We start from the raw sequence: 14,475 nt of genomic DNA, 5'->3' as shown, positions 1-14,475 counted from the left end.
CACAGAGACACAGGAATCCTGCAAACATGGGGAAGGAAATAGGTTTGCTCCCCGAGAGGGTCACTTCTGGACTGTTCTTATGGAACAGTTCTTATGGAACTCCAGAGCTTGGATCTGAGACTCGAGCATCCCAGGGACGAGCCAGAGCTTCTGGCAGTGACCCGGGCTCAGTCTGCTCTGGCCTTGAGGAGGGTTTGGCTCACCACCATCCAGTACCAGTGGGAGATACAGGCAAGATGAAGTTCTGGGAAAAAGAAAGGGAAAATAAAGCAGACATACAAAACAATAAGCCCAAAGTCTCATTAGATTCAACAGACAAAATTACTCCATCACGTTGGTATAAAAGTTTCTATGTGTGTCTGTGTTGGCTTCTCCGTGGACAGGTGACAAACCAGATGTCGCATTCTAAGGAGTCCTGATCTAGATTGGAACTAAACTAAACAAGCTAAAGTCCTTTGTACTGCACCCACAGAAGAAGGGAGAAGGATCAAGAGGGGGCCCCGAGGAAAGGGCATTTGAAGGCAGTGATACAGCAGTGTTGGCCTACCGGGTCCTGCATGCATACAGGCTCTTCCTCAGGTGCAAAGTAGGCTCCATGACATGCCCATCCTGGAGCCGGGATCGTTAGACCACAGTGTTGGGAACAGAACCCACCTGCTCATTTGTTTATTCTCATCTGGGGCTGTTTTGGTGCTACAACAGTGACTGGGCAGTGGTGACAAGAGACCTCAGGGCCCCCAAAGCCCAAAAGAGTTACTCTCCAGCACTTTATAGTTTATGGATCCTGGTGGGAGGGACTCTGCCTCCAGAGCCAGGACCAGGAAAGTGGGTGAGGGAAGGCTGTTCCAGAAGGGCGGGGCTGGCAGGGGTTTTCCGAGCTGTGGGAGGGAAGAACTGTAATGGGCTCCAGGTGAGGATGCTGGGGGCATTGCTGGGGCCCCCAGCCTGGGGCTTGATGGGGTGTTCACAGCAGCAGCTCCCGTCCCCAGGCATTAAGGCTCAGAAACTGCCCCTTACCACCACCAACTGCCACTGACCCAGTCTGGATCAGTCCAGTTTCCATGACAAGGTGGGAAGGTGCCGATCTCTGATCTCTGCAGCTAGAGCCAGCCGGAGGAGTGCGTAGTTTACTGGCTCCCCAAGTGAGTGTGGAGTTAGTTTGGGAAACCACTGGCCTATCAGGCGAAATTATCCTGATTAAGAAAAGACTCCTGGGTCCCGTGTACACACTCCATTGGTGTCCATCCTCAGGGAAGGATGTGGGGGAGACCTAAGAGATGGGAGCAACAGAAAGAGCAAACACAAGCCATTGAGACCTTCCCTATAGCTAGAGTTGTTTGGGTTGTTTTTTTTTTTTTTTTTTTCCTTAAATAATTGGGTCCAGGTACAGAAGGTTATTTACCACCTGCCACTCCTTTCCATGTTCTCCAGCAGCAGAGGCTTTGTGTGAGGGAGGAAACACTCTCACAAAAGATGGCACTGGTTGCTGGCATGAACCAGAATTGCTTGTTAAATTCCCTTATTACCTTTGCTTCTTTGACTGCAAGAGAAGTTGGGGCCAGGGGAGCTGAACTCAAGCCTGAGAATGAGGACGGGAGCGCTAACCTCAGCACAGGTCTCAGTGACCGCACTGGGTCACCCCAGAGGCGCTGTTCCTGCCAAGCTGTAGTGTCAGGAGACCACCCCAGTACCCACTGCTTCCTGGGGGCAGCAGCAACCACTTGTCACCCCAGTGCCCCCGCTTAGGCCCAGCACTTAGCCCTTAGCAAGGAATCAAAAAGCATCACAAGGTTTCTGGAAGCAGGAAGTCCCCAAGCTTTTCTTCCTAATAATGATCCTCACCCATGACCGCAGAGACACTGGTACTGCCACTTCAGACCGGTGCTGGGGGCAGATGGATATGGGAGGTGGTATGACCGGATGAGGGTGACTCTGGGTGCTCAGCATGTTCTCAAGACTCTGGGTCTCTAGACCCCTAACCTGGAGGTCCCAGCAGCAGGCTTGGACTTTCTGTTGTCAGAAAGCAGTTCGGGGGGGTGCCTGTCAGTTGGGTTCAGTGTGTCCTTCCATTCTGGGTTGTCTCAGCTTCATCCATCCGGGCAGCGTGTGCTGGAGACCTCACTGTGTGGGTGAGGGGGGCAGGCTTCTGAGGGTCTAGGGCCCTGCCCATTGAGGCCAGCAGGGAGGAAGGGAGGTCAGTGTTTTGCTAAGTCCTGCACCCTGGTGGTCTCCTGACACTACAGCTTGGCAGGAACAGTGCCTCTGGGGCGACCCAGGGCGGTCACTGCACCATCCCATCCCGTCGGGCGCTCAGGGCACCTCCGTTCTCAGGTAGGAGCTGCAGCCCGCAGAGTGACACATTCACAGCCACGTGGTCAGGCCGGTTAGGGGCATCTGAGGTCTCTGCGGCTCAACTCATGGATTGGACTTCCTCCCATGTGAGTGTGGGCCCCAGAGACGGCTCTGCCCAGCCTCCCACCTGCACACGGGATGAAGCTGGAACATGGTCTTACTGCCAAGCAAGAGCACTCTTGAATGGGCGAAAGGATAGGCAAGCAGGATGGGGGGAGTCAGCGTGAAGGAGGCTTCCCCTCTGAGCCTTCCCTCTCCCCCAGTAGCCGTGTCTTCGTTCTGTTAAGGAGAGAAAAATAAAAGCAACCAATCATGTTCCTGTCTTAATCTGCTTGGGGGTTCCTAAACAATAAACATTTATTTTCTTCTAGTTCTGAAGGCTAGAAGTCCAAGATCAAGGTGCCTGGTGATTTGGTTCCTAGTGAGAGCCACTTCCAGCCTTGCTGACAGCCACCTTCTTGCCTTGCCCTCACACCGAGCTTGGGGGAATGGGGAGGCTCTCTTCCTCTCCTTGGAAGGCCACAGCCCCAGGATGAGGGCCCCAGCCTGACAAGCTCGTTCTGTCTTAATCACCTCCTCCCGACTTGTCTCCAGATACAGTCACACTGGAGTTAGGGCTGCAGTGGGTGAACTAGGGGGACACCGTTCAGTCCCTGAGAGTTCCATATTATCTCTTTGAAAAACAAACGTAATGTGTTGATATTCACAATTTCCTTTCATTGTTTGATTCACCAGGCTTTTTATCACTTTCAGTAAGCTGGGAACAGAAGGAACTCTGGCAGTTGGCCCCGGGGTGTGGGTGGTGGTGGGGCTTTATTTGAGATCCTACCTCCTCCTCTAAGTGCCTCGAGCAGACAGTGTCCCTGAGCTGAGCTCCTGGTCCCCAAGGCCTCCCAGTCACCACTTGAGGGCCCCTGAAGGTGCCGAGGAGCACATCTGAGATGCTCTGGAACAGCCTACCGGAAATGAGCTTGTTGTAATTGGCGGTAATGAGTATCTAATGACCATAATTGGGCCAGTTACAGTGCCTGGGAGGACAGGGGCTTGGTGCTGAGGGAGGAGACTGAGCTGTGCTGCAGGGCGTTGGCGGAGGGTAAAGCGCACTTTGCAAGCAGGTCAAGTGACATCCAGACGTGTGCTCTTTGCAGCCATGTCCGCAGCTATAACTGGTGGGGACCAAAGCATGGGGTCACTTTTTTTTTTTTTTTAAGTTTTGCTTTTACTCATGTATGTACATTTGCAAAAATGCCTAGTCGTAAAGTAGGAAAGCTTGTAGGGCGTGATTGCTTTTCATAACAGCTCCCCAAGGCCTTTGCCTGGCTAACACCACAGGGCCCGGGGTACGACAGGCATATTGTCTCCATATTTGTGGACATCTGCATGGTTTCATATTTTTGGTTTTTGTGTTTTGAAGTGAAATGGAAGTTTATGAAGTGAAGGCAAGAACAGAAAGGAAGAGAAAAAGCTCTCTAGAGTGAGAGGGGTCCCAAGGGGGTTGCCTTCAGTTTTTCAAAATCAGTACAGGTAGTGTGCATCCTATAAATATGGCCTCTGTCGGCGTCATTGTTCCTGTAGGGCAGATTCTCAGAACAATAATTTGGATATCAAAGGATATGTACTTTTTTATAGTTAATCAGCATTTCAAAACTCACCTCCAAGATAGACTGCACCAGTACATGCCTGTAGACATTGATGAGGAAAGGCTTGGGTATTCTCTGTGATTTGAGAATTTTCATTTGTGAAAGGCAAGTTCCGTGGTTGTTTTTTGTTTGTTTGTTTGGTGTATTTCTAAAAATCTTCAGTGCTGGGCGTTATACTCTGCCCATGATAGGCTCCTAGATGCCTGCTCTTAGATAAAAAAACACAAGACTGCCCCATGCCCTGCAGCAGCCCAGAGTTATGCACACACACAGGTGGCACACACAGACACACTTACCCTGGTGTGCACCCACACCTCTGCGTGTACACACATACCTTCGCTGAGCCCCGTGTTCCAACCCTCACCATTCCTTTCCCTAATTCAACTGAAGCCATGATGGAAGGTGAGGCGGTAACCTCTCTGCCCCTGGACATCAGAGCATGCTGGAGACCCTCTGGGAAGCAACTGGGTCGTGTGTGCCGCTCTTGGCCCGCTCCTGATCCTCCTCCTGGACCATAGGCACTCAGGGGACAGCTGCAGAATAAGCCTGATACAGGAGCAGAGTGTCTGCTGTGCTGTCAAAGGGCCATGTACACGGCCCAGCAGAGGGAAATTTCACGACAGTGAGTTTGGAAGGATGTCAGGCAAGTCCCTGAGTGCCAGGTGTCAGACTCTAGGCTTTAGCTGAGGGTGCCAGGAAGTTGTTGAAGTCTTTGAACAGGACTGGAATGATGCACACAGTGTTGGAAGGTAGTCAGCTTGCAGGTGTGCATGATGAATGGGGCAGAGAGGGATTTCCTCCAGGATCATGGAGGGCAGGGGAAGGGTGAGCTCAGCAGGACCCAGGAATGGCATTAAGGGAGAGGAAGGATGGTGAATTGATTGAGGAGGTAGAATCAGTAGGATTTGAAAACAGAGGGACCTGAGCAGGAGGGCGTCCATTATCTACTCTGGGTGAAGAGAGATTAGGGGGGCTGGGGCCTGTACCAAGACCAGGTGGTGCAGGTTAACACTAGAGCCGACTTAGGGCCCATCCAGAAGCCCCCAGCCGCTTAGCTGAGCTAGCATATGCGAGGATGGGGACTATGTGCAGCCCTGGGAGCCCCATCCTGGTTGAGCACAGGAACTAAGATTCACTTCCCGTGTCCTTGGGGATCACATAAGGTTGTAAGAGATTGTGGGGAACTGATGGAGGATGACCCTCTCCCTCAGCTCTTTCAGAAAGTGCCTCCCTGTGACCCAGCAGGACTGAGTCTTCCCACACATGAGGAAAATCCCTACAAAGATAGCTTTTGAGATCCTTCAGTTTTCACAAGTAAATTTGTGACAGAAAGGCCAATCCTTTATGCAGGGAACAGGAAAGGGACAAGCAATACCTAAATATCTCTGCTAGGGCTCCACTTCTTTTTTATTTGTGCATTTAAGTCCATTAGTAGCCAAGACTATTAAAGGAGCCTGTTCCCAAGAAAACACTTCAAACTTTGTTTTTCTGAGAGGTCAGAACTAGATGGACATGATCACCTTCCCCATCCCCTGCCTCCCTCCCCTCAGGGTCACCCCTTTCCCCAGTGACTGTCCACCTATATCTTTCTCTATAGCCACAGACACTTCTGTCACTGATAAAGCAAACAAAATTCAGCTCCTGCAAGTCCGCCCTCAGACCTGAGCCTCGCTCTGCAGCCCCTGTAGCAGCCTTCCCCTCCCTGCACTGCCTGGCTCCCTGGTCCCCTGGAGCTTTCTAGTGACAGAAGTCACTAGAAGTCACTTTCTACTCCGACAGACCCTGCAGCTGCCTTTACAGAGGTTAACGGCAGTCTCCTAATGGCTAAGCCCACGCTTCACCCCTGTGACTCCTTCTGGTTCTTCTGGACCCACCTGATCATTCTTTCACTGTCTCCTTTGCCTGTCCCCGATAGCTGCGGGCACAGGTGGCTACATACAGATGTCCCAAACACACCACATGCAGATGACACATGAATATCCGTCTCCCACCCAAACTGGTGCGTCCATCCCCATCTCCCAGTAAGCAGCTACCTCGCGTCTGTGATTGGCCCGGTCAGGGACTCAGGCTGTGTCAGGCCAGGGCAGCCTTTCTTGCCGCTCAGCCCACTGTGCTTGGGAGAATGTGGTGCCACCCATGGTGTTGCCCACTTGAACCTGGGAGTTGCCCCGGCCTCTTTCTGTCATACCCATATCCCGTGGTCAGGGATCCTGGGGACTCTCCCTTGGGCTGCCCTGTAGCCGCCCTGTGTCGCCCTGGACAGGGGCACTCTCCCCATTGCCGCCCCTGCCCCCAGCAGGTGCCCCCTCTCAGCCCAGCTGAGGCCCAGCCTCCCAAGTTTTGGGGCCAAATGTCCTGTTTCTCTTCTATTTTTAAAAATATTTTTTTAAGAAGATTTTATTCATTTATTTGACACAGAGAGAAAGAGAGAGAGAGAGAGACAGCGAGAGAGAAAGAACACAAGCAGGGGGAATGGGAGAGGAAGAAGCAGGCTTCTGGCTGAGCAGAGAGCCCGATGCCATGCTGGATCCCAGGACCCTGAGATCAGGACCTCAGCTAAAGGCAGCTGCTTAAAGACTGAGCCACCCAAGCGCCCCATCGTTTCTGTTTTAAATCTCTAAGTGGATTAGTTCATCTTTTCTGGTACTCTCTGGATCAAGCTTTTTCTTTCTGACTTTTTTTTTTTTTTTTTTAAGATTTTATTTATTTATTTATTTATTAGAGAGAGAGAGAGCGCGCATGGGAATAGGGAGGGTCAGGGGGGAAAACAGACTCCCCGCTCAGCAGGGAGCCCAATGTGGGGCTTCATCCTGGGACTCGGGGATCATGACCTGAGCTAAAGGCAGACACTTAGCCGACTGAGCCTCCCAGGTGCCCCTCCTCTCTGACTTTATAGCAACAGGTTCCCCCTCCACGACATACATTGTCACAACAGATGCACAACAACACAGCCCTGCACAGACACCAGCTTGCCGTTCACCTTCATGTCCACACCTGTGCTTGTGTGAGCATCTGGAAATGTGCCCTCCCCTCCCTTCTGGATGCATGGTTTAGGGCTTCGGGTGCCACCCCAAACCTGCCCCGCCCAGCCCTCCCCTGGGTGCCCAGCTGTGGACTGTAAGTTCTGCCCACATGGCTACGCTGAACAGTGGCCTGTATGTGCTCCCTGGACTGCCCTCCTGTGTGGCTGGACCACTGTCAAAGTAGGTAACTCGGTGTCTCTAAATGGATTAAAGGAAGCCTTTCTTTCCCCTCAGGGGTTCGGATATGATGCCAGCGCTAATAATCTGTTGTGGTTGTTCGCTCAGACAGCGGACACTGATTCGGTCCCATCTCTCCTCTCTAGTGTTAAGCATCCATGGTGTTCAGGAGGAAGGTCCCCCCAGTGCTCAGCTCATGAGGTTGGATAACATGCTGCTGGCCGAGGGTGTATCCAGGCCGGAGAGGCGAGGAAGAGGAGGATCGGCGGCAGCGGCGAGCACAGCAACACCAGGTGGCTGTCCAAATGACAATAGCCTTGAGCACTCTGACTACAGGGCCAAGCTGTCCCAGATCCGACAGATTTACCACTCTGAGCTAGAGAAATATGAACAGGTGATCTTTCTGCATGGAAGAGTTTCTGTCATGTGAACGCGCATTTGTCAAAGCAAAACGTGGACCGCTAACCACCTTTCTTTTGTGGCACAGACCAGGGAGTAGATGCACTTGGTCTCACGGCAGAGGTGGCCGATTTTGTTGGAAACCCTTTGCTTCTCAGTAGCCAGCCTGTGTGGGAGCTGCAAGGGGTGGCAGGTGGCTGGTCCTGCGTGGAGCCCCTAGCCAGCTTGCTGGGTAGTCATAGGCTGGCACATGTGTCCCCACCCCAGGCCTGCCGTGAGTTCACCACGCACGTCACCAACCTCCTCCGGGAGCAGAGCAGGATGAGGCCTGTCTCGCCCAAGGAGATTGAGCGCATGGTCGGTGTCATCCACGGCAAGTTCAATGCCATCCAGATGCAGCTGAAGCAGAGCACCTGTGAGGCTGTGATGACCCTGCGTTCACGGTTCCTCGATGCCAGGTCAGGCCCTACATGCTGCCCATGTCCCCAGGGTTGGCTCTTAAGAAGAACTGAATTGCAGCTGACTTGGGTTTAAGTTCTGGGGGTCTCCCAACTTGTCCCGGGGCTCTGGCTGTGGCCAGGGGTGCAGCCCTTATACAGCCTCTTGGAAGGTGATCAGAAGTGCTGACCTTGGGGTCCCTGGGTGGCTCAGTGGGTTCAGCATCTGCCTTTGGCTCAGGTCATGATCTCAGGCTCCTGGGATCAAGCGCCACATTGGGCTCCCTGCTCATCGGGGAGTCTGCTTCTCTCTCTCTCTCCCTCTGCCCCTCCCTGTGCTCATGTGCTCTCTCTCTCTCAAATAAATGAAATTTAAAAAAAAAGAAAGTCCTGACCTCTAGGAAATCACAACGGAGACACAGGGGCGTCCCTAGAGGCCAGGGTGTGCACTGGCTAAGGCTGAGCAGATGGGTCTTTGCAGGCGCAAGCGGAGGAACTTCAGCAAGCAGGCCACGGAAGTGCTGAATGAGTATTTTTACTCCCATCTGAGCAACCCTTACCCCAGTGAAGAAGCCAAAGAAGAGCTGGCCAGGAAGGGCGGCATCACAGTCTCCCAGGTGATGGGCCTCCCTGCACCTAGGAGGGGGAGAAGGTCATGTCTGGTGAGGACACCCAGGGAAGCTCATTAATCGTGCAGAGCATGCGGGCAGAGTGCGAGGTCCCTGAGGGCGGCACCAGTGGAGTGGAGAGTGTGGCCCTTGGGACCCAGTACCACGCTTGTGTCACAAGGATGTCGTGCTGTGTGGAAGGGAGCTGAGCGTGTGTCAGCGCAGGAGAGGAAGAACAACTTGGAGCAAAATGAGGACTTCACATGATAGCCCAGCTCTCAAACTGGAGTGCCAGTTCCGCTGTGCTGGGAGAAGTTAGGGTGCATGCGTGCTGGGTTCGTTCTCCGGCAGTCCAGACACGTGGCCAGGGTGGTGCGATACCGGGCTACATCTGGCTCCATGTGGGGAGCGGGGGTACAGACTGGAGATAAGACCTGGACAGCCTTGAGAGGCCCTGGTGGTCTGGCCCTGGAGCCAAGCGAGGGGAAGCTGAGGGGAAAACCCAAAAAACATCTCAGAAGGTTTTAAAGTGGGAATGGCGAGTACAGGCAGCTCAGGAGGCAGGATCAGGGCATACCCAACCCCCCACTCCTGCCCACCCCCCACGTCTGGTCTGGTGGGGGCTGACTGTGTGAATGCTAGCTCACTGATCATCACCACGCTGTGCGCTTGAGGGCGCTGAGTTTTCAGCCCAGTTTGGCGACCTCCAGAGCCTGTGCCCTTAGCCAGAACTCTCTGTCCTGGCCCCGGCCAAGTCCAGCTGCAATTTCATAATAGGAGGCCTGCAGAGGTGCCCGGGCAGCAGGACCTCGCCGGTGTCCCAGTCACATTTGACTTCCTTCACCCTGGCACTGCTCTGGCATTCTTGGCACCAAGGCCGGCGCTGAAGCCAGGGGCGCACCTCTGGGGCTTCAAGACCCCCAAGAAGCATGAGGCGCGGCAGCTTGATTGCCACCTTGTGCAGCTGTCTGAAGAGCAGCCTGATTCGGTTCAGGCTCCAGCACCTCTGGAAAGCAGATGGGTGTTGGGTCCAGACTTCATCCGAGGAGAAGGTCAGTTGCCAACAAATCTGAGAGGCTATCTGAGAGCCTGGGCGATGCCCATACCTGCTTGAGGTGCTGTATTGGGGTGCTCCCCATGGAGATGGCAGATGCTGGCCCAGGACCAGCTCCCCTCTATCCCCCAGGCCCCCGATCTGCCCAGAACAGGGCCTGCCTTCTCACCTTGCCCACACAGGTGGCTTGCTCTCTGCCCCCCCGAAAATGCCAGTTGAGTTAACATGGAAAACGGCCTGCTGCCATTCCTCTGCAAACTCAGTTCCACAAAGACGTTCCAGCGCATTTCTTGTAGGTGGACGGAACCAAGTGCTGCTGTGGCTACCCCGGGGGCAGGCGGGGGCGGAGACACGGTGAGGGGCAGGGAGTATGCACAGGACTTTTCCCTTTCATGGCTAACACGGAGAGGATAATAACATGGAGTGCTTGGGTAGGGACATTAAAGAAATACATTTTTAAAAGAGAAAAGGTCATTGAAACCCTGCCACTGTTGATTTCTGTTCATTAAACCACACATACTTCACTGAAGGGCCCCAGGCCTTACTTTGGGGTATTTAAGTGTTTCCAGTCATGCTGGTCTTCACAGAAAGGTGCTGGCCCAGAGGCTCACTGATTCTGCCCCCGGGTAATGTTCATTGTCACAACCCTCGGGTAGGGGGGTTGCTGCTGGCATCTGGTGGGTAGAGGCCAGGGGTGCTGCTCAGCACCCCACAGTGCTCAGGACAGCCCCACGGCAGAGAATGTCCCCGGGGAGGAGTCCTGGCCTGGTCCCGGTGCAGGTTTGGGGTCAGCTAGGTTCAGCCTGCTCGGCCCTGGGGCTCCTGCACCTGCAGAGCCCACTGGCTTGTAGGATGCCTGTGACCGTGGCTGTCCCCAGCTGCTGCGAGGACTGGATGGGTCTCATCTCAGCACTCAGTTCCTCCCCACTGCTGTGTCGGTTAGCCATCCTCTGAGAAGTTGTGGATCCAACGGGGTCTTTCCTTAGACTGAATTCCCAGGAATGGGGTTGGGTGGCTCCCTGGCTCTCACTTTCCCCAAAGAACAATCCAGAATTCAGTCTGTTCCTGGCCCTGCAGGGAGTGGATGCTCGGCTCTCCATGTGTCAGACATGCTGTTTCCTTCCAGCTCCTTCCCAACCCCATTCCAGCAGCACCTGGTGGGACAGGCCAGCTCAGGGTGACCTCCCTCCACTGTAGCCATTTCCCTGGGCCCCTGGTTCAGTCCGCACCAACTTCTTGGTCCCAGCCCCTCACCCGGCCCCGAGGCTGCATGTTGCCACCTCAGAGACGTTCCTCCTGGCCGTGGGAGCATGGGCACCTCAGAGAGAACCCACCATATGTTCACGTTTTCTCATACTGGGTCAGCTTTTCCAGTGACGTCTTTCTTTCTGTGTCCATAGGTCTCCAACTGGTTCGGCAACAAAAGAATCCGATATAAAAAGAATATGGGGAAGTTTCAAGAAGAGGCTACCATTTATACGACTAAAATGGCAGTCGACACCACCAAAGTCGGGGGTCTGGGGAGCCAGGCTAGCTGCCCATCAACACCCAGCTCGGGTGAGTGAGGACCAGCCCAAGGACTGTCCTTCGTGGATGGTGACGCCCACTGAGCTGCACAGGAAGGGGCTGGGGGAGACCTTCTCTCTGGAGCTGAGGCCAATGGGAGCCACATTCCTGGCTGACGGGCTGGTAGATCCCACCTGAGGAGCCTCTGTAACTTTTGGGCTAGAACACTTGTCCTGACACCTCACATCCCTTCTAGGTTCCTCTGGTCCCTTCCCGCTGACCAGTGCTGGGGATGCACTTATCACCCTGCAGACCCTGACCTCTCTCCGCCCCGCCCCTGCGGGAGGCGGCTTACAGTCCCAGGTGAGTCTCGGCACAATCCGAGGATGCCCTTGGGGTCCATGACTCAGTGTTGGGTCAGAGATGCAAAGCCCAGATGGGTGGTGGGTCCTGGGAACGGGCCATCTTGCCAGCCAACTCTCAGCGTCCATAAGGCTCCCTCAGAGGTCCCAGCAATGAGGAAAGGCCCACTGGGTGCTTGGTCCCTTGTCCTGATGACATCAGGTTGGCAGAACAGCCTCAGGGGCACGGCTCTGTTGCGCCCACTTTGCAAAGACCTGTGCCCTTCACTTCCAATCCCAGGACTCAGCAACTCCCAAGTGGTGTGCCCGAGGCAAGGGCTGTTGCTTGTGGCTGTTGGGAACGAGCCCTCCCTCCCAGTGGGCATCTCTCTGTACCCTGGGGCGTGGAAGGGGACAGGCATCCGAGGCCCTAGCCATTGGAACGTGGAGCCCTACTAGGCTCATACTCTCTACCACGTAAGTGCCTTGGCCTTGCCAGCCTGCCCAGCATCCCGCTGGCTGTCGCCAGGGCTTCTGAAGAGGCCGCACAGGCACAGCTGTGATGTGTCCATGCGGGTGCACGGCTGTGTGGCATCTGGCCAGGCCTTAGCACACCTTTCCCTTCACATGAGTGTACCCTCCAGTGTCAGCTGACCCCCCACTGATTTACCTGCAGCCCCTGGTTGATGCAGGGAATGGACACCCCCTGGTGCCATTTGGCCTGGTGCAGGGGAGAACTGTCCCATCACCATGGTAACCCCACAGCCCACCATGAGCCCCTGGGGGGAGCAGAGAGCTCTGGCACCACCAGGGCGTCCAGCCTCATCTTGCTCTGTGCTTTCCTGGGGCTCCGTGCCTCGGGTGTGATGCAGGGTCCTGTCCATCCCACAGAGTAAGTGGGAATGTCCTTGTTCTGGTGTGGACACCCCGCCGGTTCTGGAGGGGCACAGATGCTCTTTCAAGAGAGCCGAACCCGAGGGGTAAGGCTGCCCAGCCAGAAGCTATTGCCTCCAGCCTGTGACCTGAGGAACATCTGGGCTGCCCTTTGGCTGGGCACTAGCCTGTTAGCCCTCAGTCCTGCGGGTGTACCCCTCTCTTCACCACTCATGGCCTCTTCCCGGAACGTAGCACTGTGGGTGTCCATGAGGGCAGGACGTCCCCCTGAGGCCAGTGTGCATCCCAGCTGCTCCCAGATGGAGGCCGGGCACCCCCATGTCATGGGATGAGGCAGCTCCCTCAGGAAGCCAGCAGTCTGTCCATCCATTCACCTGACATTGGCATCTAAAGCACCCATGCCGTGACCGCGCAAGGGGACACGTGGCGAGGAGAGAGCTTAGGCGGGAGGGCCGAAGGGCAGGGTCTCGGCCTGGTGGGGTCAGATGAGGTAGAGGGCACCAGCCGGAGGGCTCAGCCTGTTAAGGGAAAATGCTAGAGAGAGGAAGGGGAGGAGGAACTCATGTGGTCGCTTGCTGACTCAGGAGAGACCGAGTGAGCCCTCAGGGTCACTTGGAGGGTGTGACATCTGCACACCTGGGAGCATTTGGCTCCGGTGGAAGCCACCCCCACTGGAGTGAGTATTGGGAAGAAGAGTGGCCCTGCCCTCATGGGCTGCAAACAGGCCTCTCCATGGAGCAGACCGCCCGCAGAGAGCCCTTTTCAGTGGTGTTTTCCATTGCGGGGGGCGGGGGGGGGCATGTCCTGTGGACAGACATCCCAAGGCCAGGTGTACCCGCTCCTGTCCCTGCACTGCAGACAGAGCCCCGTGCCGGGGTGGCTGCTACCCTTCTGGCTGCCCAGCCAGACCAGTGTCCGGCTGGGTTCCTCTGCCCTTCCGGCTCACTGCCTCTGGCCTCTATGGCTCAGGGACAGTCAGCGGCTCCAGGCCGGGTTGGGTCTGTTTCCCCTCAGAACATGTGGAAGCCTCGGCTGTGCCACAGTGCCAAATCAGTCCTTGACCAAAGCCCCGGCGGGCGTGGAGGCCCCTTCCCGCTGGGGAAGCACGTCCACCTCAGGGCTCAGGTGGCGAGGCCAACTGTGACCCAGCAGGGCCCCTCAGTCCCTCTGCTGGCTCCTGCTTCCTCTTCTGGGTTCTTCTCGGGGGGTGTGGGGGCGGGACGGGCCATCCGTGGCCTTCTGATGCTCAGTCTCTGTCTTTCCAGGCCCGGGGTGGCTGGCAGGGAGCCGCCCCCCCAGCGTCCACCACTTCGCCTGCTGGAGACCTCAGCAGCGTCAACTCAGATGCATCTAATTAAGTTTTGGGGACCGGGTGGCCGGCCGTGGTTCACGAGCACTCGAGTCTTTACTGCCCGTGCTGCTGATTACCTCAAAAACCCAGAACTGCAGCAGGTGACGGGCACCATCCTTTGCTTGCCGCCTGGGATCTGAAATGGACTGAGATGCTGCTCATTTTCTCAATTCACTTTGGTTTTTTAATAGTAATTTTATGCTAAGACTGTGAATTGTTTCTTCTAGGACTTGTCACAAATTCTCTCATTAAAATTTCGGACTTATTTTCACGTCGATATTGTTCACCCCAGATTTGTTCCGAGCGGCGCGGTGTTGGTGTCGTGGTTCTGTCAGCTCCTGGGTCCCTCCGCACAGCGGCTCCCGAGACGCTGCCTTCTCCGCTCTCTTCTGTCATCTCATTCCGTATGCTCTCGATTTCCGTCTGCTGTGCACTCCCAACTTTGCTGGGGATTGGGTTTGTACTTTTGCATGTTAATATAAGTTCTACCATTCTCCGTTGACATCCTGGCCAGGATTTTCTTCCAGTGAGGGAAGCACCAAGGCAGGAGGCCCTCGGCCTCGGCGCTGAACATTTAGCTGGTTCCCATTTTGCGGCTGCGCGCCCACACCACCACTCGGCTCGGTGTCTCTGCCCCTGGCTGGGTCCGCTCCGGTGCCAGCTGGGGACCAGCGCTGCGCTGCCTGCTGTGGG

The 14,475-nt window shown here is 55.3% G+C and overlaps 1 protein-coding gene across 4 annotated transcripts in view; it reads left to right on the top strand.

The window, feature by feature from the left end:
* Positions 1-14,057, top strand: part of PBX4 (PBX homeobox 4) — a 42,153-nt gene extending 28,096 nt beyond the window's left edge. For all 4 annotated transcript variants that reach the window (XM_059389527.1, XM_059389523.1, XM_059389525.1 and 1 more), the window contains 6 exons: positions 7,339-7,586; positions 7,859-8,049; positions 8,510-8,645; positions 11,091-11,247; positions 11,453-11,559; positions 13,697-14,057. In XM_059389527.1, coding sequence (XP_059245510.1) covers positions 7,339-7,586; positions 7,859-8,049; positions 8,510-8,645; positions 11,091-11,247; positions 11,453-11,559; positions 13,697-13,789 — 932 coding nt within the window. In that variant the 3' untranslated portion in view covers positions 13,790-14,057. The remainder of the gene's footprint in view (positions 1-7,338; positions 7,587-7,858; positions 8,050-8,509; positions 8,646-11,090; positions 11,248-11,452; positions 11,560-13,696) is intronic.
* Positions 14,058-14,475: the final 418 nt, after the last annotated feature.

This window comes from Mustela nigripes, chromosome 2, assembly GCF_022355385.1.
Source record: "Mustela nigripes isolate SB6536 chromosome 2, MUSNIG.SB6536, whole genome shotgun sequence".
NCBI lineage: Eukaryota > Metazoa > Chordata > Mammalia > Carnivora > Mustelidae > Mustela > Mustela nigripes.
Note: the sequence above shows the minus strand (reverse complement) of the source record. Positions and strands in the feature narration are given on the sequence as shown.